Source organism: Catharus ustulatus, chromosome 3 (genome assembly GCF_009819885.2).
Source record: "Catharus ustulatus isolate bCatUst1 chromosome 3, bCatUst1.pri.v2, whole genome shotgun sequence".
NCBI classification, from domain to species: domain Eukaryota; kingdom Metazoa; phylum Chordata; class Aves; order Passeriformes; family Turdidae; genus Catharus; species Catharus ustulatus.
This window is the reverse complement of record NC_046223.1, coordinates 43,586,556-43,612,781: the sequence shown is the minus strand read 5'-3', so window position 1 is coordinate 43,612,781 and position 26,226 is coordinate 43,586,556. Positions and strand designations below refer to the sequence as shown.

The 26,226-nt window shown below is 41.5% G+C and overlaps 2 protein-coding genes across 6 annotated transcripts; one reads left to right on the top strand and one right to left on the bottom strand.

Annotated features, from left to right (window-relative positions):
• Window positions 1-312: 312 nt before the first annotated feature.
• On the bottom strand, window positions 313-6,678 carry C3H1orf131 (chromosome 3 C1orf131 homolog). Of its 2 annotated transcripts, none has more exons than XM_033053996.2 (7): window positions 6,611-6,678; window positions 6,170-6,462; window positions 3,994-4,050; window positions 2,911-3,006; window positions 2,146-2,232; window positions 1,098-1,156; window positions 313-463 (listed from the first exon to the last, which is right to left on the bottom strand). In XM_033053996.2, the coding sequence occupies exons 1-7, from the start codon at window positions 6,669-6,671 to the stop codon at window positions 334-336; spliced, it is 783 nt and encodes a 260-aa protein (XP_032909887.1). In that variant the 5' UTR covers window positions 6,672-6,678; the 3' UTR covers window positions 313-333. The 2 variants fall into 2 exon arrangements, with proteins under 2 accessions (XP_032909887.1, XP_032909889.1); XM_033053998.2 differs by having other exon boundaries at window positions 1,098-1,153.
• Window positions 6,461-26,226, top strand: GNPAT (glyceronephosphate O-acyltransferase). 4 transcript variants are annotated; one of them, XM_033053990.1, is made up of 16 exons: window positions 6,461-6,484; window positions 10,270-10,458; window positions 12,803-12,979; window positions 13,823-13,952; window positions 15,824-15,951; window positions 16,397-16,472; window positions 17,054-17,205; window positions 17,290-17,420; window positions 18,114-18,337; window positions 20,565-20,810; window positions 21,225-21,304; window positions 23,034-23,174; window positions 24,038-24,137; window positions 24,224-24,317; window positions 25,266-25,327; window positions 25,540-26,226. In XM_033053990.1, exons 1-16 carry the CDS (start codon window positions 6,476-6,478, stop codon window positions 25,581-25,583), a joined length of 1,983 nt encoding a protein of 660 aa, XP_032909881.1. In that variant the 5' UTR covers window positions 6,461-6,475; the 3' UTR covers window positions 25,584-26,226. The 4 variants fall into 4 exon arrangements, with proteins under 4 accessions (XP_032909881.1, XP_032909878.1, XP_032909880.1 ...); XM_033053987.1 differs by lacking the exon at window positions 6,461-6,484 and adding an exon at window positions 6,742-6,978 and having other exon boundaries at window positions 10,267-10,458; XM_033053989.1 differs by lacking the exon at window positions 6,461-6,484 and adding an exon at window positions 6,907-6,978.

The following is a 26,226-nucleotide window of genomic DNA, read 5'->3' as shown; positions in this document are numbered from 1 at the left end:
AAAGATATATATATTAATCCATTCATTTATGGATTAAATTAGTATTTTACTTACAGCCAATAAGCTGATTTTACAAAAAGAAATGTTTTCTTTAGCACACATTGACTAATAAAAATAGCCTGTATAACCTTCTTAATACGAACTCTAATTTTTATTTATAAAATGGTAAATACTAATATTCATCCAAAGGCAGAACAGTACAGAAAAATCCTGCAATAACAAATAAGATTTAAAAATTAGGATATGGTTGATAGGCAAAAGGCCCCAGAAGTCTGTTGGTAGCAATGTGAATTCTCTCATGCGTATTGTTCATTTCACTCTGCATCATGAAGTTCATTTGCTAACTTTAGATGATTTAATTTTCTTTATGTCACGGCTTTGCAGAATCAAGGTTCCATTTCTGAATTTTCCAACTTGTCCTGCAGGCCAAATGCTAGGCACTGATTTCTTCCTTTTGGCCTTCCTGAAATAGGGAGAGGAAAAACAATAATTAAAAGAAACAGCAGAAACACATAGGAATGCTTCATATGGTGAAAAAGTCACCTATTTATGCAGAGTTTGGTATTATTTGGAGTATCGAACCATAGCATGTAAAGACTTCAGAACATTTTTCCTTCACAGACATGCAAAATTCGCAGCACATTACTGCATGATTTACATTTTTAAATGTTTAAAAACAAAGATTTTTGGATAGAGAAGGAAGATAGAGTACAGAGGGAACCTGCTGCACTAGCATTAGGAAATGTCAGCTCACTTTCAAGCCTCAGCAGACTGTAGCCTGTGCTTTGCAGAAATTATTTCTTAGGGCAAATGCTCTGAGCAAGTGGTATCTCATGAGTCTGCTCACAGGGATTTTTCATCCCTCTGATTTCCAGCTGCTGTCTTAAGACATTTTGGAGCAGAACTGACATACTTCCAAGTAAAGCTGTGGAACTGAAGCCTCTGGAACTGCTAGGCACAGAGCAGTGCCACCATTTTTTGAGAAGCTCAGCACTTGGGAGAATTTTGTTGCATTGTGATGTGCATGATTTCTGGAGTAAAACTGTGCAATTACACGGGGGAGATAGACCGGGGAGACCATGTTAAAAACACCTCACCTCTCCTTCTGTTCTTTCTGCTTCTTCTTCTTCTTAAGAGAATCACCTTTATGTTCCTGCTTTTAAAGGCACGTATTTTAATGAAAAAGGAACAGAACATGTTGGTTGAGCAAACAGCACGCAGTAAGTAGCCTTTGCTTTGCAGAGCAGCATACACTTAATGCAAGTTGGGAGACCTTCTTACAGAACAAGTGATGCAACACATTATGGAGCCACTGCCAGGAGTGCCCAGAGCCCTTGCTAATGCCTTACAGGAAGTACAGCCTACTCACGACACACGTGCTGTCCTTGCCACGTGCAGAAGCAGAGGCTTCCTTCTTGGGCATGTGACAGCTCCCAGGGTCAGAAGATGGACTTGCTAGCAGGCAGGTGTGCCCTGTCACCTAGCTGAGGGCAGCTGTCAAATAACAGGGTTCAGCTGCAACTGGTCGTGCACTGGATGCACTTTGAGCCACATGACAAGAGGAGAAGTAGGTCCCTGGGTAAGAGGGTGACAGGAAGCTGGCTGATAAAGCAATTACTGGCCCCACCAGCCTGCTCCCACCTACATGAGAAGGATCCAAAGGGAGGCAGAGAGTAGGCTTAGAGCCAGATGGGCTGTGCTAGAGGATGGATGCAACAGAAACCTCACCCTTGCTTTAAATAATGAGTAAGATCCTAGATGGAATTGTGCTGATAAAAACAGCAGTTGAAGATCCAGCTCTCTGTGGTTAGACAACACGCAACAAACTTTAATTGGGGACCATCTTGTTTCCTCTTAAGAGGAAAGGATAAAAAAAACAACCCTGCTGATTTTGTGTCATCACTCCATCAGCCTGGAAGGGTGAGGCAGTGAAACTGACCACAACACAATCCTAACTTTGTGCCTTCATACTGCACACAACCAGCTTTTACCAATGAGATTAATCCTATGGGAGCCAGGAACCCCATCCACAGGGAGCAGCAGGTGTCAAGCTCAGGCCCTCCTCCTGCACCTGAGGCATTATCTATCAGGTTCTTGGACTGGCGCCTACATTCTGCCTTTCAATACAGAAAATTTCACACAAACCTTTTCCTTATCAGCATCCTTCGCTGCTTTTTTCTCTTTCAGTTTCTCTTGGTAAGTCCTGTAGTTCACATGCACCTTTTTGGGGGGCTGTAACAAAGATTTGGAAGGATAGTACTAATTAAATTTTCAAATAGGTTCAAAAATTATTCATAGACTTGCACAGACAGTATTTTTCAGATGGTGGTGGGAAAACATTGATAATGCTTATTATTTCCTTTTGGGTACGAGGAATGGACTTAAAGGATGTAAGGTAGACACAAACTGTATCTTGGAGAAGACAGTAGAGAGAGACAATAATGCTCTGTTATCAGTCCTACAAGATTTACACACACATTGAGCTAGGAAAAAAACCCACTTCCTAAAACACACCTAAAATATTTTTTTTTTTTTATTTTACACTAGTTATGATAAAATAAGAAACCTTTCTCCATCTTTAACTCACTGGGAGAATGAAGTTTTAAGAAGTAAGCCACTCTCTCCAACTATTTATTTTTGAATGGCCCGATTAAAAATTTATAAATGTTGGTTTTCAGCCTGATCAGTCATATTTAATCTGTATTACTTCCCTGATAACACAACCATACTAATTTTCTAATCATCTACAGAAAACAGACAGAATAGATGATGTAAAACCAGGGATGAAGTGAGAGAAGGGTCATGGTAGGGGATCTTGTGTTTTACAAGAGTAATATCAAAGCCCCTCATGTTCTTTACTGCTTTTCTGCACAGCTGGGTGACCTCCAGCACAAACCAAGGGACAATTACCTTGGCTCCCAGCATGATGGCACGCTCCTGTTCCCAAACACGTTGCTCCTGCTTCTTGTAGCCAGTGATTCCAAACTTGTGCACTTCCAGGCGAGCCTAGAACATTACAGAAAATTGCAAGCATTTCATAATGTAAAGTAATGCCTGGCAGAGTGCAACAAAGTCATACTCCTGAGGAAATCCTGACTAATACTGAAAATCGGCACGCTGTAAAATAAAACTGAGTTCAGAGCAGTTAACCACCGTCCAACTCATCTTTGGGTGGTGAGGACTGTCACGGAGACAATTTTCAATTCTTCTAATTTCATATAAAGTACCACATGGAATGGATTTCCTCCATGTGAAAAATGAGCACTTAACCACTGAGAAACATGGATGGGTAGATGGTGAAGTGATCTGACTACACACATAGGTAAGTTAACATTACACACAAATACCTTGGCAAAACCACTAATGAAACCATAATTTTTTTAAAATCAGTGATTAAATCCCTACTCTTTTTAGCAGTACAAAGGTCCATGCAGAATCTTCAGTGAGAGATTCCACTGGATCATAGCACATCCTGAGCACATAAAACTTGCAGAGATCTGTAAACAAATTAGTAGTTAAAGTGGCCAAAACTAGTTATGCTCATGTAAGAACAGAAGAGAATAAAAAGACAAATGGAAAGACAAAAGGAAAAAGCCATTTGCTGTTCCAAAAAACAGGTACCAATACACTTCTTTTCCTTCCCAAATGAGATGCTAGAGATTTAACACCATGGAGCTGAAAGAACTATGTTAAACATTATGGGAACTCAAGCACCTTTACACAGCTAAAATAAAGTGATCCCCTCAAATTCTCATCGGAATATCAGAAAGATCGTGGATTGTAGCATGCCTCTCTCCAGATGGAGAGTTGACTGCTGCCAGCCTGCTCCTCCTTTGGCTTGGCATGTAGCCAGCATTACCTATTAGGAAATCCTCACGGGCAAGAGAAAGCCATTTCTGGAAGGGTTTCCCATTAGTCTCACTGAAGCTTTCTCAAGCATACACATACACATCACTGTACACTAGTGACATTGGACTGATCCTACTGACTTACCTTTTCAAAGTTAAAGTCTTGTCTGACTGCATTTTTCTCTTCATTCACTATTTGGGTCTAAAACCAAAACAAAACAGAACATTTCAAATTAATATGACAAGTAACACCAGTTTAAATGCTGATTGGGATAGCTTTTTGAAAAGCAGTGAAATGTAAAGTCAGTTGTATAGACTATTACACAGGTTTCCAGCAATAGTTTCTCCTAGTTTAATACCTGGATCTATTAAAAGAGACAGTTTCAATGACATTTTTCTAGGTAAATAAAAGAAAAACTGCCACATGTGAACTATGCATCACACATATCTCCATTTCCAAACCTGTACCAACAGCTAATGGAGGACAAAACATTAAAGTAATTTTTTTTCAAACAGTGAAGCGGTAATAGTGCATATACTCACAGCTGGGACAACATGCAGAACAAGCTCAATTCCTAATTGCATGGACATATATTAGTGTCCATATCCAGCATCACTAATGCCAGAGAACCAGCTCCAAAGGGTACACTGTCAGCAAATGGCAGAACCCACTTAGCGCAGGCTGAAGAAAGAACTTGCTGAAAATGAGCTCAGTGAAAACTACATCTTTTCTACTCCATGATTTATACAGAAACTTTTCATCAGCAGTTCTCAGTTTGAAGGGGGACTGTCCAGTGGGAACAGACTAAATCCTAGAAAGAAAAAGAAGCACAAAATCCCCAGGGAGAGAGTTCCATGCTTGCTTGTTACAGGGGTGTCCCACATGGGACACCGTGGAGCAGTTACAAATCTCCCAGGGTTATTTTAGACCGTCTGCTTTCTGATTTCAGGGAGGATGTGCTGAACCACCTCTCTGAGTGGAAGCTCTGCCTACTCCCAAGCACACTGACACAGGCAGGCAAACAGCCATCTGTTCAAGAGATTACCCTGTTCACCTTCCCCATTTACTCCCAAGGGTACAATCCGTTCCGAGGAAACAGGAGCACTACATAAGCATTAAAGGTGAACTGAAATAGGGTTTCATGCATTTCCTTTTCACTCTCCAGGACCTCAGGGCACAGTGAGTCACAGGTTCAGGCCTAAGGGTTTCACCAGGGCTTTCCTCTGCATCCACCACAGCCAAACTCCTCTCAGCTCTGCAAAGGCTTCTATATAGAATTATGAGTTCAACGACAAATAAACGCAGTTATCTTCAGAGCATTTTGCTAACAAGCCTAACACCACTATTTTCAGGCAGAAAAGCTATAAAAAACTTAAGAAAATTTTTAGAGGAAAACACGTTGAAAAAAGCACAAATGTTTATGGATTCAAAGAACTACCTGAGTCGCTTGAAGTTCCCAATTCCAAGCAATCAAATTCCCAACATCACTAAGTCTCTCTGAATTCAATACAGCCTTTTGTTGGCCCACCAGAGCTTATTTTAGAATGGGCTTCGGATCTTACAGCCATAAAGACAACTCAAGGAAAACAACCAAAGATATAAAATCTGAGACCAATCAACCCCTCTGCTCAGCTTCCAGCCAAAGCTACCCAGACCTCCCTGTTGAAGCAACTCAGCTACAGATTTTGGTAGTGCAAAGCAGTTTAGCAGCGACAAACCAAACCAGAGGGCTGAGATCTACTGCTGTCATGCCTTCCCCCACTGACTATCCAACACGGATCCTCCAAAACAAATGCTGCTTGTCAATGGCCCAATGCTGCTGCGATGCCAGACAAGAGGAGCAAGTTTTGGCACCTCACGTCCACAGCTACCGACGGGAACAGAGCAGCACACGAAACTCCTGGGCACTGAAGTAACCAAGATGCTTTGCTTTCCATTTCTTTCACTTATTGCCATAACATCAGGCCTGTCAGCAAATCAACTAATTTTGCTGAATCAAATACAGGGTTCTTATCCGGACATGATCTGAAATTGAAAAAAGCGGTCTTCAAGTCCTGCCCCCTCCCTTCCTTCATCCTGCCCCTGTTTCCAGCAGCCCTACTGGGAATCAGCAGGACTAGATGCCATCGAGCTGAGCACGCGGATCGCCAAAGCACCCGGATTTCCAGGCATCTGGATCAGCCAGCGGGACAAACAGACCCGGGCAGGGCCGGGCAGGGCCGGGGGCTGGCGCCGCGTCAGGGAGCGCACCCCGCCCGCCCTTGGGGAAGGGGCGCTCGGGGCGGCGGGCTCCCTGTGCTCTACCTGTGCTCTACTCTACCTGTGCTCCGCCGGCGGGCGCTGCCGAGGGGCCGTGCCGCTCCTTCCTCTTCCTCCCGCGAAACACCACGACCTCCACAGCCGGCGGGGCGGCGGGGGGCGGCGGGGCAGTGCCGGCGGCGCTCAGCTCGGCCCGCAACTCCCCGAAGAAGCCGCGGGCCCCGCGCCGCCCGCCCGCCGCCGGCTGGGGCTCCCGGCTCTCTTCCTCCTCTTTTTCTTCCTTCTCCGCTGACGGCAGCACTGCTGTCGCTTCGCCGTTCTCCGCAGCGCCCCGAGCGCCGCCGGGCTCGTCGCCTGCACCGAGCACATGCCGTGGGTCAGCTCCGCGCCGCCGCCGCTCCGCTCCAGAGCGCCCACGCCCGGCCCCCCTCCCCTCCCTTCCCCGGCCCCCAGGGAGGACCGCGGTGCCGGCGCAGCGCCCGGCCCGGCCCCGCGCACCCACCCAGGTCGTAGAGGGCGCCGAGCACCGCCTCCAGCCGGTGGCGCGGCTCCCGCGGCCCCATGGCTGCCGCGGCGGGCGAGCGGGCGGGCCGGGCCGGCGTGTGACCCCCGGCGGCTCCCGTCGCACCCGACATGGCGCCGCCCATGGCGCGGTGCCCCCGCCCTCCGCCGCCGCACCGCACCAGGCAGCCGGGCCGGGGCGGCGCGGGGCCATGGGCGCCGCGCGAGGCGGCGGCGGGCGGCAGGGCAGTGCGGCGGGGTAGGGCGGGCGAGCGGGGCGCGGGGCGGCGCGGCGGAGCTCGCAGGACCATGGCGACGGCGGCGGCGGCGGCGCCCGGGCGGGCGCGGCGAGGGGCGCCCATGTACTCGGTAGGCGGCAGCGGGAGCGGTACCGCGGGGAAGGGGCTGCTCACCTCACCCCGGCGGTGCCGCTGTCTGTGAACGGGAATGACGGCGCTTGGCACAGTCTGCTCTCAACCCCTTACCCCCGGTTTGTGTCCCCGGAGGGAGGGACGAGGCCTTTCCCCGGCCCCGGCGGCTCCGGACGTTTCCCCTCACCAGTTCCCCTTCCCTATCTGCCGTGCCAGTCGCGACAGCCGGAGCTCCCGACCCGAGCGCCGCGGCTCCCCCCGGAGCTGCTGCGGCAGGCCCGCCGGCTCAGGGCAGCGGGAAGTGTCTCTTCCTCACGGAGGCAGTGTCCCGGGGCGGCTCTGTCCGGGCTCCGGGCGCTCCGCACGGCTTCAGCCCCGCAGCAGCCTGGCCTGCCTGCCGTGGGGGACTCAGCGAGGGGAGGCTCTCGTGGCGATGGAGGGGCCGAAGCGGGTTTTCCCGTGTTACATGGTGAAAATTACTTCATTGACCTTGTTTGTTCCTTGCAGCTCCTTTGCCAGCCTTAGACAAGGCTGGTTTGAGTGTGGGGTGCTAAGCCTCACCTTTCTAACAAGCATTTGGAGGAGGGAACTAGGGACAGATAGAAACATCTCCTTGTTTCTGCAGAGATGCCCAAACTTTTCTTCTGTGTCTTGTCTGCATGCTGGTATCCCAAGGACATCGTGAGCACCATTGTTAGATTGCATATCCTAGTTATATGGAAGCAGGGGAGTTCCAGGCTCCTGCTGTTTTGCTTCCATACTTCACTGCTGTCGCAGTAACAGTGCATGTCACTGAATTTTCTGATGTCCAGATTTCCAACAGTGTGTTTTCTAAGTGTGTTCTCTACCAGCTGGCAATTGAAGCTGGAGCAACAGCTTTGCTGTAATGTGTAAAACCACAGTTACAAATCTTTAGTGTTTGGTGAAGTGTGTGGTTTGGCTCCCTCAGTGCTCCTTCAGAACAGGGTGTGAAAATAACTATTGCCATGGAGAGAAATCAGTTGTACATCAAGTCTGAAAACATCAGAAGAAGAGCAGAGGCAGAGAGGTTGTTTTTCAATAGGCTATGCCCCTTACAAAACTCTGCTCACCAGAGCTGCTCTCTGGAACAGCTGTAGCAGTGTGGTGACTGCTGATATGGCTAATAATGTCCGTGCTGAGGGCTGGCTTTCTTTGTCTGGATTTCTTGTAGTTGCAGATTGCAGGATTTGAACTTTTGTAACTGGCATAAACGTTTCTTAGATTTTCTGAGCAATGACCTGTCACAGATGATCTGAGTAGGTGATACTTAGAGCCAAATGATATTTTCTGCTACTATTCTGAGCTATCTTTTTTTTTTTGTCATTGTAGAAAATAAGGGATTTATTTCTGTTTTATTTTTAATCAAGGGAGTTGATATAAGGTGTCAACAGCAACAGATGGCTAATAGAAACTATTTCTAGTCATCTTAACAGATCTTAGCTTACTCATCTCTTGCAAAATACTAAGCAGTTGAAAGCTGTGAAAGAAAAGAGGTTGAAAGCTGTAGTGCTAAATCATACAGGACAAAAACCCCTAAAAGTTTTACATTAATAGAGGCCTGGGTTTAATACCTGTATGGGATTGTTTCGAAAGTCCCTGATGAGTTTGTTCTGCAGTTACTGTGAGGTAATTCTCTAAACTGCAGCTGTGGAAAGAAAAGTTATACAATCTACTAAATACAATTATAGTAGAGGGATGTTCTCCAAATTTGCCTGTCCTGTGTGGGTAAAAGAACTCAGGAAGGCCAAACATTATAGTAGGAATTGTGTCCTCCAATAAAACAAAATTGACTTTTGATACAGATAAGGCTCTGAAGGATTTTTTTTTTTGTCATTCTTAAGTGCAGGTATTCCTGATTTGAGTTGTTTTGTTTTATTCCACCAAATTACCTTGTGATGAATGGACGGGAGCTAAAGGTTTGCTCTCTACTAAATGTCAGCTGCTCTGATAGTGTTGCTGATGTGGCTCTGGTTGGCTGGCAGTGAAACCTGACTCCCTCTCCCAAGGCTAAACACCCACCTGCCACTGCTGGGCATTTTGCTTGTCTGTTGCTGGTGTTCCCCTGTGTGTTTGCTGGCCAGGCTTTCCACTCAGCACCAGAAAAGGTCAGTGTAAGAGCCCATGAAACATTTTTTATCCTTCATTCATATCATTCATATTGATTCCACATGGGTCATACATAGAAAGAGAAGGTGGAATGAATGAAAAGGTTGCCAGTGCTACCCTTCAAGTGGTACTGTGGAGGAAGATATGTGCATTTTTATTTTTAGTATCTTCTAATAAATATACTTGGTCATAACTAATACTTTTATGTTTTGGTTTCACAGAGGCTTACTCCAGTTGTCTTACTTATCTGGTGGCTGTTGCTGCTGTTTTGAAATTTAGAGAAATAAAATTTCAGTCTTGGGAAGATGGGGGGTCATTCATACAAACTGTAGTGATATAGGAGATAATAGGAGACATCTCTGTCCAGCTCAAGGGTCTGCAGGCTCAAAGGGAAGAGTTTTGTCTCTGAATTTTTTGCAGCAGGATGGATCCTCAATTAATCCTTGATGTCCTGGGGTTTTTTCCTGCTTAGCAGTAGTACTGGTTACTCAGAGATTGTGCTCTCTTTTTACCTACATGTGCACCATATTGCATTCACGTGGCTGACAGTGAGGTGATTTGTTTTTTCTTTTTGTATTTGTTCCTGCCTGGTAATGTTTCATGTACTTTACATCCAAGCTTTGTAAAAGGCACAAGACACCAAGGCCTCAGATGCAACTTTTAAGTAGCAGGGATTATTTTCTATAATTGTTGATGATTGGATTTTTATAATGTCAATCATGGCATTGTCTTAATGAATTGTGAGAATTGGAATCAAAGGTCTTTAGTTAATACCTATTAATTATGGAGAGGCTGGAGGCAAGGCACTTCAGGTTTAAAAGCCCATGTCTTCTCTTGGCTTCTTCCTGTTGGGTGGAATTACGTAACGTAGCATAGGGTGATTTTGGGGATCTTTGCAGTTGGGAGGTGGTGGGCTTTTTTTTGTGGGAGAGTGTGTGTTTGTTTGTTTATTTTGCTTTTTAGTTTCTTTCTGATCACTCATCCAAGCAGGTAGTATTGGTTCCTGCAGTTACACAGTGTAGCATGCAGACATTATTGAAAGCTAAGAATAAACCCCAAATGTTGCAGAAGTATTGCATGTCGTTACTTTGGTGCTGTAGCCAAGCAGGTCACCAAATAGCTTAAGACAGTGTCTCATTCTTCATTTGTATGTTCCTAGCAGAAGGAGCTCACATCAAAGAAAAGAGATGAGTTTGAGGATATCTTGGAGGAAAGACGGTTGTCCAGTGACTTGAGATACGCGATGAAGTGTTACACCCCGGTGATCTACAAGGGGCTTTCACCTTGCAAGCCAAACGCTATCAAAAGTGCTGTTCTCCAGTCAGAGCAAGTTCAGTATGTTATCAAGCAGGTGAGTCTGGACAGTGAACACTAGCATGAGGTGGATTGAACACAGCCAAGCTTTGTGTGGCAGCAGGGAAAAAGAGATTGTTGCTCACCTCGTTAAAATGATAATTGTAGTTTGGAACATAGTCCAGTAAATAAATAATTCTCTTTTGGCAGGAAAAGAAATAAAAACAAAACTGGAGTTACCACTAAAACTGTCAGGGTCATGAAACAGTGTTCTGATTTTGCATATACAACACTTTGCCATTAATTTATTGTGCCTGACTTCTTTTTTTTCCTTTCTCCACTGTTCTCACCACAGAGCAACATTGTAAAAGACATTAGCACTCCTTAGTAAACATTTTTGTACTTTGAGGGTGTCTTGTATAGGTTAATAATGGATTTATGAACAACTAAATGCTACTTTCACTAAAATGAAATGTTTCACAGATAATTCTTTCAATTAGAAACACTGTTTAAGGTGTAACCATATTTTTGTTTTAACATGAAGGGCAGCTACTACTTTATAATAAATAAAGTGTTTTATGGTTAGGCTGACTGATACTTTGCACTGTATTTAAATGCCTGACATACACTTATGTGTGTATGTTAATTTGCAGGGTAATTAATTTCAGTATCCATAAAAAATAATTCCAAGCATGTAGAAATACATAAGATGTTTTGATTAGTCCTGAGTGACAGGCTACTGTAAATTTTTTCTATTTGTTTCTTTTAATGGTTAGTATTACCTGTGATACATCCAAGTGTGTTATAATGTGGCAAAGTAAATTGTGTCACTCTACACCACAAAGTAGCTCTATTTCCCTTATGGATTGCTAAGTAGTATAAAAGCCAAAAAAATCTTTCAACTCTAGATACACTAAAACATTTACTGAAAGTAAATGCTTTACAGAGGATTTGACAGAAAGATGTTTGTGTCATGTTTTCTTCTGAAGTGTTTTTTTGATGGATATTTTCTGGGCTGGCATCAAGTGGTTGAAGGCAGTTAGCAGACCTGCCACTGCGGCCTGGTTACCAACTTTGCACTAGAGATTAGTGGAAGTTTCTAACTGAGAGTGTCCTGGGCAGTGTGCCCAGCAGTCTATGATTAGGGTCCCTCCCGCCTGGGCAGGGTTTGCACAGCTTTATACAGGCCTACGAGAATTTGTTCTTGAGCCAAATTGTTGAGGTTACTAAAGTTCAGTGTGGGAAGTTAAGGTCATTTGTTTGTTTTAGCTTGCTTTATGTGACTAGTCTGTTCTTTTGATTTCTGATTTTGGGATTTACCCTTAAATCACGCAAGTGAACTATATGGTAAGCCTGTTGTTGGTGAATGAGAACAGAATCTCTTCCTGCTGAATAACAAGAAGAATTTTTTGGCTTCCTAAGCAAGACTGATTTTTTCAGGCTTAAGTGGAAGCAGTTTTTGGCTTCTTTGAGCAGCTAAAATAATCAGTTTAAACTACATGTGGATGATGGGTAATGCATTTAAGAAAATATAATTGACCTAGTAGATATGATAGTAAGGTATATGGAGGTAGATTGGAGGAGATGGATTTTCTGATATGTCACAAAATGGAAATAACAGCACTGGCTTCCAAATAGAGATGTGCTTTTTTGGAGGCTTTTTCTTCTGCCATCCTTTCTTTTCCTCCTCTGTAGGTAAAAGTCATGCTCCTTATTCCATAACAGTAAAAGGCTTAACTTTTAATTTAAATATTTCTAGATTCAAATACCAAATTGGAGGGCTGGCCATTAGTTAAGTCTATTTCAAGGAACTTCAAAAGGGAATATGCATGGCAACAGAAGACAGATCATTGATATGCACAGTTGGTAGAGTCTTGTGTGCTTTGTATGCAATTCAGCTTTCCATTGCCAAAGGAATACATTACAAAGAAATGGAAGTGTGATAGGGCTGAGGTTCTTTGTAAACTCTAACCCAAATGCAATTAAAATATTTATATTTTGACTCTCTCTACAAACATAGGTTTCATTTTACTGTTGAAAGAAAAATGCACAGAACTTTCTTCAGACTGATAATATAGGAAATATTCTTTGAACTGAAATCTCCTCTGAATGTGCTGCAAGTTGAAACATTCATATGGTGTGTTTGGGGGGAGGATTGTTGTACGCCTTACCCCCCGCCCTTGACATCTAAGCTTATTTTGGATTTTGAGCAGCTTTAACTTGGCTTGTTGTGTTGGCTGGCACCAAACAGATTCTGTATGATTAAATCCATGCCTATCACATGAAAAAAAATCTTACGGACTATTGTAGTAGTTCTCCCATAGTAGCTGTGGCACATTAGAATGGTGTGCATGGGCAAGGAGAAGGGAGCAACTTGTCACTGTTGTTTTGTTTCTCCTTAGTTAGCAAAAGAAATGGGAGAATCACCTGATATTATTCAAGAAGAAGCCATGGAAATCCTGGATGAGATGGGCCACCGTATGCAACTAGGAGCTGTCAGATTTTTTGCCTTCACTCTGAGCAAAATATTTAAACAGCTTTTCCAGAGAGTTTGTGTGAATGAAGAAGGAATGCAGAGAGTGAGTACTGGTGGGAGGAAAAAGTTAAAATATTTTCAGACCAGTCACTTGGACAAGAGCTCTAATCACCAAATAACAAATGTGAAAAATACCCTCTGGAGGAAAAAAAAAAAAAAGACTGCACTCACTTTTGTTTATTAGTGCATTTCTTTGTAAACGTGGGAGGAAAGACAGATGATATGTAAGTATTTTAGAGGCAAGCAGCTATCAGGATTTTGTGTATATTTTCCAAATGCTTCCTATGGTAAGGAATACCACGTGCCTGTGATTCTGTTAGATCAGCCACTGAGAGAGTGTTTTCTATCTGATATTATAAAATAATAATGCATTTAGTTGAATTGGGGGTCATAGTATAGTATTACATGGCTGAGTGGACTGGCTGTTCAGCAAAACCCTCATACAACTGAGAGTGACGAAACACCTCTAAGGCAGGAGATGATTTAGGTTTGCTTCAGTTTCCAGGAGCTGTTGTCCCTGTTTCATTTCAGGATGTTGCTGTTCTGGAGCGTGCAGTGCATTCCCTGGAAGTCAGCAATGTCAGTCCTGACAGCCCCTATTTGGTTTCCCATCCCCATCAAAAGGGCTTGGAATGAGACTATTCCACGACAGGGTGCCCTTAGTTTTTGAGTCCTGTGGTGCTTGTGAGCCTCAGGTTGCTATTCTGGAAACAACTGCTCCAAATTGCTTATGGGTTCTGTGCTGAGAGAGGTAATGATTGTGTGAGAGAAACAACCCTCAGGCAAATGGGGTTTTGTTTGCCTTAAGCCCTGTGCAGGTCTGTATTTGCAAATTTCAACAGTCAGTAAATATTGGGACATTATTGTTTGCACTGTTCTTTTTCAGTTGCAACATGCCATTCAGGAGCATCCTGTGGTGCTGCTGCCCAGCCACCGAAGCTACGTTGACTTTTTGATGCTGTCTTACTTGCTATACACGTATGACTTGGCCTTGCCTGTCATTGCTGCAGGAATAGGCAAGTATGTTTTTAACAACGTTTTCAGGATTCAGAAGAATTGGTAGCATTCTCCGTTAACTGCAACTATAAGTAGTTGTGCTTAACTTCTGCTCCAAATATTGTTAAGTCCTCCTTGGGTGAGGTGCTTACAATGCTTACAATGTCTGCAAGATTCTCATTGGTGTTGAGTCCTGTCAAAGGGGATTTTTTTCGTAACAAGTTTGTCCAGAAGTACCCCATCTGTAGACCTGAGGCTGGGGCAAAGGTAAGGGTTGTGAAGAATACTTCTATTTGCTTTCAAAGCCTGGTAACAGGCAAAAACTTGCCCAGGTGCTACTGTGGATGGAGAACTTTTTGTGATACTTCATACAGTTTGAAGTGTAGTCACAGCAGCCAGATATGAAGTTCCACACACCTCGTGCTTGTTTCTGATGTGACTGATTCCTTTGAAGTGTTGGCAGAACTTGCTGAGAACAGAGCTGGCAGGGAAGTGGTATGTCATATCAGAGGTCAGGATTTTGGGCATACTTAGTTGTAAAGCAGATGAATCCAGTATGTTTGTGGGAAAAAATTCTTGAGGGCTTGAACAGTAAACATCTTCCAAGTTAATGTGCTTTTAGATAATCTGGATGCTGTCAGCACTTAACTTAGAAACCTGATCTTGGAAGTTGTGGGCATCAAAGAGGTCTTCTAAACAGGCAGAAAACCAGCTCAGGTCTGGTGCAGCACTGTAATAGCACAGGTAAACTAGCAGAGGTCTTGGAAGGTACTGCTTTACTGTAGTCTGCTTTTCAATCAAGAAGTTAGGAAGACTGTGAGAACATGCTTGCTATGGAAGATGAGATTTCCCTGGTCTTTGAGTTTGCTGCATCTGTGTGATGCAGGTTAGATTCACAAGTCAATGTTTCACAGCTGCCTTGATCAAGGTGTTGCAGTTTGCCTGTTGTGTATTGTTCAGTGTCTGCTCACATGTTGTTACGGGTATTGGTGAGAGTTTACGACCTCAGAATAGTATCTTAAGATACTATTAGTGTAGCTTAGAAGGATTTTTTTAATGATTAACACTTTTTGACTGCCTTGAGGGCTTTGGGGTCAAAGTTCTAAAGAATTAGGGGCTTGTAGCTTGATGCTGCCTGCACGTGTGTATTATTTTAAATACCTCTGGAGAAAATGCAGTTCTCTATCATTGCAGTTGTATTTCATAACTGCACATCATGTTAGAGATTCACAAGATGTGGTTTACAAACTCACTCTCAAAGCAGCACTTGTGCTGAGTGGAGAGTCTCCTGATACAGGAGAGTAAGTGCCTTTGCTTTTTAAGTTATCTCTTAGCTTCAAGCATACAGGTAGCTCTGTGGGGATTAGCTAAGGGAAGGTAAACAGTTGCCAGTAACTTTCTAGTACATCCTCATACAATACTTTAGCAGGAATCTAGCTATAAGTTTAGCTGGTTTGGTGTACATCCCCCAAAATGATGAGTCAGGATCATAGATGGTCTAATATAGTTTAATTGGCCGCCTAATTTCTGTGTCTTCTGGGATATGTTCAGTAGGAACTGCTTTTTTCTAAAGATGAGTGAGACAATGTACTTCAGAAGCTTAGTCTTTATTATGGCTGAACTTTGGCCATCTAAATTATGAAAATAAATTGCTCTAAGTGAATGCAGCTTAAAAAATGGAAAGCATATTATAATATGCCATTCTTGTCTATATAAGTCTTGCTAGACAATTTGAAAGCAAATAAATGTGTTGGCAACAATGGAATCATTGAAAGAGATCTTCTGTATTCTGGCAGTCAACATGCTAGAAATTTGTGGTTGATTCTGCTGGCTGATATTAATCACTAAATTTCCTGTGTGTGGTTTTGTTTTTTCTTTGATTGTTTTTCAGATTTCCTAGGAATGAAAATAGTTGGTGAGCTGCTACGAAGGGCAGGTGCCTTTTTTATGCGACGTTCCTTCGGTGGGAATAGACTCTACTGGGCAGTGTTTGCTGAATATGTAAAAACAATGTTAAGGGTAAATAACTGGCTGAACTCTCAAAATGTATTCTTAAGAAATACTCTGTTGGAACAATTCTTGTGAGGTAAACAGGATGTCATGGCTGTGTGATTGAAAGTCTTCATGGTGATCTGATTTTACCTCAGATTTGCTGTAGGTGAAGACCATGTGTGCACTCTATTATTATTATTGCACAGTTCAGTAAGTGATAAACAAATTACTGCTCATCAGTTGCTTTGGACTGTGTGCCCATATCTCATGACAGAAATAATACTTTCATTATACTGTATGATATAACAAATGCAATGGATAAATACAGGCTTAGAGATGAAGTTAGATATGTTTGTCTTTCATTTTAAAAAACGACTTACATTTGAAGTACTTAAAACTATTTGTGGACAATAAAGAAGAAATGTTTTTTTTCTGACTAGTTGTTTGTTTGTTTGTTTGTTTACTTTTGAAGAGTGGCTATGCCCCAATTGAGTTTTTCCTTGAGGGAACTAGAAGCCGCACTGCCAAGACTCTGACTCCAAAATTTGGTATGTTTATTTAAGATTTGGAACTTTTAACATTATTAGCATTTTCATTAGTGGCTATGTGCTTTGTAAGTTCTTTGGATAGAAAGAGATGTTAAAGTGGAGGGAAATTGAGGAAGTCTGTCAGAGTATGGAAACACCATGGCTGGGTTCCAAGGCCGTACAAAGAACAGCAATACATTTCACTTGTACTCTACTGCTTTTGCTTCCTTTGCCCCATTGCATACTAAATTCAATAACTCTTCACCCTTTTCTTCGTAGACAATAGGCATCTCCTGGTCAGCAGAGAAATATTGTAGTTCTAACTGTAAAATTAATGGGGAATCTTTAAAAGGAAGGTGCTGTTTAAACACAGAGCAGTGCTGCTGAAAAGAGCACAAATAGCTGTCCAAGAGTGTTGCTTTCATTTACCCTCTGTTTTAAGGCTTGGACTTCTGCTTGCTTGAAGAGATTGCAAGCACAGTGCACACCTATTAGCAGTTTCTAAAATGCAAAGATATCCTTTTCGAAGTTAAATTGCAGTTGCTTTTCCCTCTTTGAAAGAGACAGGTGATTCATTGTTTGGTTTTTTTCCCAATTGGCAGGTCTTCTTAGCATTGTGATGGAGCCCTTTTTCAAACGTGAAGTCTTTGACACATACCTTGTTCCCATCAGCATCAGCTATGAGAGGATATTAGAAGAATCTCTCTATGCATATGAACTCCTAGGAGTCCCAAAGCCCAAAGAATCTACATCTGTATGTAAATTCTTTAAGAACAGAAGTGGATGTATACATAGTGTGTAGCACCAGAATTTAAGTTTTCCTCTTCTGTTTTCATAGGGGTTGTTAAAAGCCAGGAGAATCCTCAGTGACAATTTTGGTACCATACATATCTACGTTGGCCAGCCAGTATCCCTTAGAACCTTGGCATCTGGGAGGATCAGTCGGTGCCCATACAATTTGGTTCCCAGGTACCACATCTTTCCATGGTGCATGCACAAAAAAAACATTTGTTTTGTCTACACCTGTGTGCACTAAGATGTTCTCTTGTACGTTGTTTTCATCATCTCTCACCTCCCTCCTTCTGACTGTTCAGACTGCTGAACCTGTTTGGTCTGAGCAGAGGCTTATTATGCTTGTGATTGGGTGTTTCTGAAATGAATTGTTACTTGTGTGACTTTGCCCTGTGTTGAGAAGAGGCCACTTTAAAATTTAATGGTGCTGCAGCAACCAGGCAAAACTCTGTTTCCTGAGAACATGGTGCTTTTGCCACTTAAAATGTTCACCTTTATCGTGTTCACTAATGCACTTCTTGCATTAGTCCTGCACGCTGTTAATAGACCAAGTGTCAGGGAGCTGTAGCTGTGATTGCATTGTGTTGCTTTTGCGTTTTTTTTTCTGTAAAACACAATGCTTTTGAATTTTGTTTGAAGACAGCAAATGTATGGCATCACTACAGAGGTCTGTGCTTCAGGTACTATCATGCAGCTACTGATGCTTTGCTCTATACTTCTGTTTTACACAGCACATAAAATTACCCTGCAGAGGTAAATCACCTTGCTGTAAAGTTATGGATTTGGGAGCAGTATGGAAGAAATAAAGAGGAAGGTGGTTTATATTTGACCTTTTGAGTTCTTTACCTTAAATTGCATTGTTTTTTTCAGGCATCTTCCCCAGAAGCCATCTGAGGATATCCAAGAATTTGTCAGTGATGTAGCTTATAAAATGGAGCTCCTGCAAATAGAAAACATGGTTTTGAGCCCGTGGGTGCTAGTTGCTGCTGTCTTGCTCCAGAATTTGCCAGCCATGGAATTTGAACTTCTAATAGAAAAGACTCTGTGGCTTAAAGGCTTAACACAGACTTTTGGAGGATTCATTGAATGGCCTGGTATGCAGAGAAAGTGTTATTTCTGTTTCTCTTATTGCTTATGAAAGCTAAATTATATTTCTATGAAAGCAATGTATGGTAACAGCTTTACAGAGTTATAAATGGATTTAAGGATATACTAAAAATCATGCTGAAACCTGACAGATGTTGACTTAACCTGTTGAAGATAATACTTTGAAAAAACAGTTTGGTGGAAACAGAACAGATATTTTACTTTGTATCATGAAGTATGGCATGAGAGGGAAATTAGAAGATATTTTATTACAGTTCTGAGATCTGAACTCTTTGTAAATCACAGGCTTTTTCCTGTGGGTTTTTAAGAGTTTATTTATCTATTTTTAAACTAAGGGTTTGCCTTCATCTTATGTTCACTGTTTGCAATAAATGATAATACGCAACCTGATGTGCATCAGATAACTCCATTAATGCTACTCTTCCTGCTTGGTGCTGACTACAGTATAAGTTGTTACTGATGCAAAGAACTAGCAGAAACAAATGGGTGGAGGAAATCAAAACTCTGTTATCTGTTTATTATTAAATTTCACTTTATAAACAATGATGACTTTTCAAGGGAAGGCTTCTTTGGTGGTTTTATTAATAAACTTATACACACACCCCCTTATATACATATGTATCTATATATGTGTGTATAATATATATATTGGCTGCTGAAAGGTTGATTGTGCTTTTAAACTTTCTGTTTTAAACTTTTCTCTGAGAGCCAGTGACACAGGCAGTTTTACAGCCTCAGGATGGAAGTGGTAAGGCTAGCAAAGAACAGCATTGTGTAATGCAAATACATTTAGCTTTCTGCTGTAGGTAGACTTAAACCAAGGATCTTTGCTTTTGTAGTCCTGTGTATAATAAGGGATCCCTCTCACTACTACAGTAAAGAAATAGGAGCAGGCTACTGGTATACACGTCTGGAAAAAAGACCACTTCTTTCAGGGATCGGCACTACAGGGAATGCAGACAAGGTCTGCTTCTGCCAGACTGGTACAAGCAAGAATTTCATGGCAATACTTAAACAACATTTAGAATCTTACTATACAGTAAACTGAAAAACATACCACATTCAAGTTTGCTTATCTATTTTGTGTATTTTCTTAGCAACAGTGAGCAAGGTTTTGCTTTAGTAGAGTTGTCATGTAGTCAGAGAATAGCAAATAGACATGGTAATGAAATGAAGGAATGACAACAGCTGAGTGGATTTTGTTGGAGTGTGCTAGCTGTGCTCAAGGTATCAGTTCTGTAGAAACTGGGTTTGTTGTTTTGGTTTGTGTTGTCAATTTGAAGGAAAAAGTACATTTTAAAGGCCAGTTTGCTGATTCCAGCAACTACACGTACCCCCTCCATTCTTTGGTCTCCAAACAGATGTTTATTTCTGCCTTTGTCATGCTGGTTGGTTGTTACAGGCAGAACATTGGCAAAATTTTATATTCAAAACAGGAACTGTTAAGTTACTTGCACAGACTTCTGCTTCCTATTGCGTTGAGAAACTTGGGAGCTTCAGCAAAACTGGAACAAAGTAGGTTGAAGGAATAAATAAGATGCAAGGAGACTCTACATGAAATCTGTATTAAAGGAAAGGAATATGATGAATTTTTTCTGTCAGAGGCTATATTGATTTGAAATGCCTGTGGTGCTGTGAACATGTGAAGTGTATTTTTGCATTCAATATGAAGTTTTTTTTACTTGCTTGTCAAATTGATTCCAATTTGATGGAGGGAATGCTTCTCATTCAGTAAGTATGTTATGTAACAATATTTATGTTAAGAATTTTTATAAATTTTAATTTGGGATGAGGCCTTGCTTGTGTATGAAAGTTGATGAAGAAGTTTATAAAAAGACCTTAACCTCTGATTCAAAACTTGTACAAGCTGAAGTACAGTCTCCATTTCCTTACTAATGAATGTGTCCATCAAACAGATCTATCCTTTTTATGTTTGGAGGCTCAGAATACTTGTACCAGAGACAAAGGAACAATTGCAATTTGTAATTGTTAGTAAATAGAAGAATTCAAAGTGTTCTAATTATAGGAATGTCTGAAATTTGTTCTCTCCATGTTATACTGTGCCTAGTTTTCCAGTTCCTGGTATGGATTGTATTGGAACATCTCTCTAACTGAATGTTTGGTGCAGTGTCTGAAATACTGATGCATTTTAGGCTGTTTCAATAAAGTCATGCTCCCTTTTGCAACTTCCTGAGTGTTGCATTTTCCTCCTAGATAACCTGTGTGCCAAAAAAGCAGTCCTGTCTGGCCTCACCCTGCATTCCAACATCGCTGGCCTTGTCGATGGGCACGTGGTCCTGAACGACAAGGGAGTGGAAGATGGAGCCGTAGGGGAAATCGTCTTCAGGCACGCGCTGGCCGTGCTCATGTGTGCCACGTACAGGAACCAGCTGCTGAACGTCTTCGTGCGCCCGGCCCTGGTGGCTGTCGCCTTGCAGATGGCACCCAGCTTTAGAAAAGGTACACTGGGGCTCTGAGAAGCTGATGGCTGTGCTCCTTGTGCTGTCAGCTGGGAGAGGAGCACAAGGTTCCTGTGACTGCTAGTGGGAGCTGTCCAAGACTGTTGTACTTGGGATAAGGTGCATGTGTTGGGAGGGCGTGGGGATATTTTGCATGCCTTTTTTGTTTGTTTACCTTTTGATCCTTTTGTAGGATTTGATTATGGCATTTAATGCATGTTCTGAGAAGCTACAAGCACCCACTCTTTCCTTTTCTTAACAGTTGAATCAAGTGCTTTGAGTACTTGCTGTTCTGTTGTGGTTTCTACCATTGTATGTATGCTTTAAATGTCAAGTCCATATTTTATTTGAAGTAAGTATTCTCTTAAATAAGAAGTAAGTGGCTCTTCACTTGCATTTACAATTTTTTTTTCAGAGGAAGTCTATAGCTGCTTCAACTTCTTGAGAGATGTTTTTTCTGATGAGTTCATCTTTTTTCCTGGCATTTCATTGAAGGTAAAACATCCTTTATACAAAAATACTGATAGTAATGCAACCAACTAAAATAGCATCTGATTGCAGGCCTGTGCCAAATAAGTGAGAAAAACACCTACAGGGTATTTTTTCACAAGTTTGTGAAAAACACCTACAGGGATATCACCTTGATCTGAAAGTGGGAGGGAGAACTTAAAAGGGGGTCATTATGTTGGTTGCAAAATATTGTCTGGATCCACAAGGTGCCAATGCAAGTTTTTCCCCTGTTCCAGTAAAAAAAAACAAAAATCACAAAATTGTCCAATCCTGAACTATTAAAATGAACTGTAGCGCAAGTTTGGCTTCTTGCATAAAGCTACTGGTCTTCCAGCACAGATCTGAAAATATGTGTTAAAACAGTCTTTTCAATGAGGTGTAAATGCTGTCAGGGGTGCAGCCTGTGAAGGAAGTGAGAGCTTTCATAATGGCATAATTTCTCTCTTAAGAGTCTTATGGAAGCTTTACTTGCATCCGTTTTTGCTTGAAAAGAGTTTCCCCTCATTTTACCTCCTGCCCCATGCAGCCATCAATCAGACAAAACCAGTATTGTTCCTGCACACTGCGTTATTCGAGGGCTCAGTGTGCCTGTGTGCACCCCTAGCAGCTGGATACAGGCAAGCTGGGAAAACTGCAGGCTCTCTGCAGGACTTGCTCTGTAAGTTTGTACACAAGCCTGCTGGGTCAGAGCTGGCTCTGGTCCAGCCTGCTTGAAATGCAGGTGAAAACTAGTTTATCAGTAAAAAAACCTAGTTCAGCCTCACACCCAATATAAACTTGTATGAAAAGTTTTTATTTGGATTTTAAAGTGATCACATGTGACTTTTATCAATGCTAAGGACAAATACATGATGGTGATCTTTCCTGCGTTAAAAAAGAAAAGTATGATTTTCACAAGAATGTTCAAGACTTGTAAATGTGTTAAAATCTCATAGATTTTTATATAGATGAGAACTGTGCCTTTTTTAAAGGCTGATTGGCACTATTGTGTTAAGTTTTATTTGTTAGCAATTTCTGCCTCTTGCAGCTTTTTTGGAATAGCAGAAAGTAGCAGGGAGCAGGAAGATGGCTGGCTGTGAACGACTTTGCTGGAGTCAGATGAAATTGTGATGATCCCTTAGCTCTGATGCTAAGGGATCTTTTTCCCACCCACTCACCCCTTTATTCATTCATGTATCTGTCATGTCCTTGTCCCATCCCTTTGTGTTATCTGTCCCCCTTTTGCCCATATTGGCAGTAAAATGGTTTTGTCCTTGACATTTCCATACTTTGTAACTTTTTTTTTGCCATTTTGTTTTCTGTTTGATAGGGGGCAGGTCAGTGATCTGTATTATCATTTATTGCAAACAGTGGGCATGAGATAAAGGCAAACCCTTAGTTTAAAAATAAATAAATAAAACCTACCCACAGGAAAAAACCCTAAACTGGACAACCTGACCTTATTTTGACAAAATCCTGAAGGCGCTCAGTCTGGCTGTTGCAATAGCTTTCTTTGTGCCAAGGCCTGTTGTGCATTGAGGAACTGCTGTGTTTAAGAACATGTTCCCACTGCCTTTTGTAAGGGTATTTTTGGGAGACAGGAAAATTTTTTTCAGCTCTCTTTAAAACAGAAAGGGAAGTGGTGCCCTGTTGTGGTTTCTGTTGTTGATTTTGTGGGAAACAGTAGGTGCACTTCTGTAAGTATTAGAATTTTAGTTATGCATTTCTCACCCAGGATTTTGAAGAAGGATGTTTTCTACTCACAAAATGTGATGCCATTCAAACGAGTCAACAGGAGATTTACCCTACTGACAAAGGAAGTGGTACAGTGTCTTTCTTGTCAGCTATGTTCAGACCTTTTGTGGAAGGTTATCAGGTATGTTGTCCTTCAGAAAATGATCTATTTTTTTTCCTGTGTTTTATATATTTTACACTTCTGTGTAAATAGGCTGAGAAATGCAAAAGTTAAGAAATAGCAGTAATAAATCTTAAACACCACCCTCCCCCAAGGATCCCAGTTTTAACTTTTGGCTCAGACTTGTCCAATTTACTAAAGCAGTAACTACTGTGTAACATGATGGCTCATTGTGGGTTTATAAGATTCATAGGGAGTGTGCTGCTACCAGGTTCATTGTTCTTTTTTATGAGGAGCTCTTGCTTAATTCGTGTTATGTGGGCTGTCCTCCCAGGTGTGGAAATGACTTTGCATCTCCTATCTGATAGCTTTTATGGAAGTCATTAATTCCATTCATATGTCTTTAAATTCTTCTGGTTTTTCCAAGGTTTTAATAAGATTAAACACTTACATTCCTGTAGTAAACAATGCATACAAACCCAGAAGGCTAAAATCTCAGGTAAGTCAGTATAAGATTACTGAGATGTAGATGTTTAACATAGTGCAATCTAGTTAGTGATCTGATGTGTGAGGTGGGTGGAACTGTACTATGTGCCCATTTTTTCTCATCTTCAGAACAGGTATTGCTTTAAAAAATTAAACTTGGACATTAAATGTCTAAGGTAGCTATTAGATAAATACTGAGTCCTATTTTAATATTGGGATTCTCTTACTTGTACAACAGTAATAAAACTTTCAGATGCCCTGTGCAATGGTACCTTTTGAGTTCCTCTCCTATGCTTTTCAAAGTGGAATAGTACTACTTACAAGGACACATCTGTTTATAATTCATTACAAGCTGACAATCTTAAAGAAAGGAATGCTCATTTTCTTGAAAATGTCAGTTAATTTTCAGATACCTCTCAAAGGAAATGAAAGAAGCATTTACTGAGAAGCAGTTTATACCCGCAGTCCGCAACTTTGTTTTTCAACTTCTCGAGAAGGGTGTGTACTGCTGTTATGATTTTACAAGAGTAGCCTGTTAATTGAAAATTATAAAAATTCTAATTGTGTTTCTACCTTCTCCATAGGGAGTACACAGTGTTATGAAGCGCTGTCTTCTGACATGCAGAAAAATGCCTTATCAGCTCTTGTGCAATTGGGTGCAGTGAAGAAGAAGAAAACGTAAGTTATGCTAGATTTCTGGTGTATAGAAATCTTAGTGGCAATTCTTAATGTCTGAGTTCCTAGTGGAACAGCAGAACCCCAACTGCCCAAGCACCAGAGGTGGACTGTATTTACTGGAGTCATGGAGAAGACCCAATAGTTCCTTCTGTAGATGATGTGGATAGTGGAATGGCATGCCCTCATAGTGGAAAGACTCCTGTGGGACCTAACAACAAAATTCATTAACTCACTAGTAGGCTGCTTCTGATTCTCTTTACCTTTTGGTGTTCAACTTTCCTCCCAAGGCTCTGATAAGAAAAGAACAGCACTGCTTATTTTTAATACAGTGTGCTACTTTGAGCCTTATCAGGCAATGTAAGCAATTATCAGGAATACTGCTAATTTTGGGGGACTTCAGCACTGAACTAACTTCAAAGCAATTTAACTGAAAGTTTAATCATTCAAGTCTTATTACACAGTTCATGGTTTATAGGCCTAAGATTAAAACCAACCTCTTGCTGTATTACGCACTATTCTGTTATCAAATGAATTTGTGTTGTGGTGCTTCTTCCTGTGTTTAAAAGTATGATCATGGAAGTCCCCAATACAACAAGTCCTTGCAGTATCTTGAGTGTTTGACAGAACATAGCTGATGACCTGAGCAATTTTCTTACACCTCTGTTCATTAAATGAATAGGTTAAGATAAAGGTCTACAGCTAAATTCCTCTTTCAAGTAAAAGGAATAAATTAAATGCAACAGAATTTGGGGACTGTGAACAAGAGAGAAGATAAAGAAACCATGACTGTTCTTGAGTAGAAGTCTGACATGTTCTTAAATTTGAAATATATGCAGGCAGGATAAAACAAATTATGTAATTATGAAAATGTTTTAAGTCCGATTATTTGTGTAGAAATTACTGGAATAAGAAATATTTGTGGAGTAAACTTTTTTTTGGTAATTGTAGGCCCAATGGATTCACTTATAATGTAAATCAAGAGGCTGTTGGTAAAATCCTGGACATGTTTGGTAAGTGTTCTCTAATATGAAGAGAGCTTCTCAAATTTTACTTTGGACAATGCACATATGTTAGATGTAGTGCTTTATATTTTTATGCTTTTTCTGGTGTCGCATACATTTCGCATACTGTGCAACCAGTGGCAGTAAAGTAAGAAGTAGTTTATTGGTGTGCTGCTTACAGCATGTTGATCAGAAGTATTTAGTGTGGGTTTTTTTGTTAGATGCTCGGATACCTGTACAGAAACCTGTGGCTGCACGACTCTAAATGGTTCCTGATGCTGAGTGGATGTAAGCTCCTGCTGAGAACATGGACCACTGCCCCGCTGGAGCAGGGATAGGAACAGATGAGGTTCCCTTCTTGCCCAGCCAGCCTGCAAGCGTGGGAGGCACAGAAGTGTTTCTTCAGCTGGACAGCTCTCCATTACCACTTTGGAATTGCTGCTGAGGGGCTTAGAGGTGTATGTACATCCTCACCATGTTTTGTTTTTTAAAACAAATTAAACATTGTCTCTTTTTTTAAAATAAATATTTAGAGACGTGCACAGCAATGGCTACCTAAATCCATTTTTCTAGACTTGTAACAAGGAATGTGATTGGTTTCAAATATTTCATGGATGTGAAAATGTAACAGGAAATTAAAAGACTTGCTATTAAAATTAATACTTAGAAAAAAACATTGCTGGCTGGCTAAATTCAGGGCAAGGCCCTCATGAATGAAGAGCACAAATCAAACCCTGGGCAATAACCAGAACTGATATTTGTGTTGGGTTTTGTGTTTCGGTATTTTGTGTTTGGGTTGGTTTTGGTTTTGTTGTTTTTTTATTTTTTTTTAAGACAGCTTGGCATTATTTTAATTACTTAATGAATGTTATATTTAAACATTGAATTAAAGCACCGTCGATAACCTG

Coding starts and splice junctions, on each gene's coding strand:
- C3H1orf131 (XM_033053996.2), bottom strand. CDS start 6,671: ATGGGGCCGCGGGAGCCGCGCCACCGGCTGGAGGCGGTGCTCGGCGCC. Junction 4,051..6,169: donor CGCCCGCCGGCGGAGCACAG/GTAGAGTAGAGC, acceptor TTTTGGTTTTAG/ACCCAAATAGTGAATGAAGA. Junction 1,157..2,145: donor AGGATGCTGATAAGGAAAAG/GTTTGTGTGAAA, acceptor TGCCTTTAAAAG/CAGGAACATAAAGGTGATTC.
- GNPAT (XM_033053987.1), top strand. CDS start 6,742: ATGGCGCCGCCCATGGCGCGGTGCCCCCGCCCTCCGCCGCCGCACCGC. Junction 12,980..13,822: donor ATGAAGAAGGAATGCAGAGA/GTGAGTACTGGT, acceptor GTTCTTTTTCAG/TTGCAACATGCCATTCAGGA. Junction 17,206..17,289: donor AGCCCAAAGAATCTACATCT/GTATGTAAATTC, acceptor CTGTTTTCATAG/GGGTTGTTAAAAGCCAGGAG.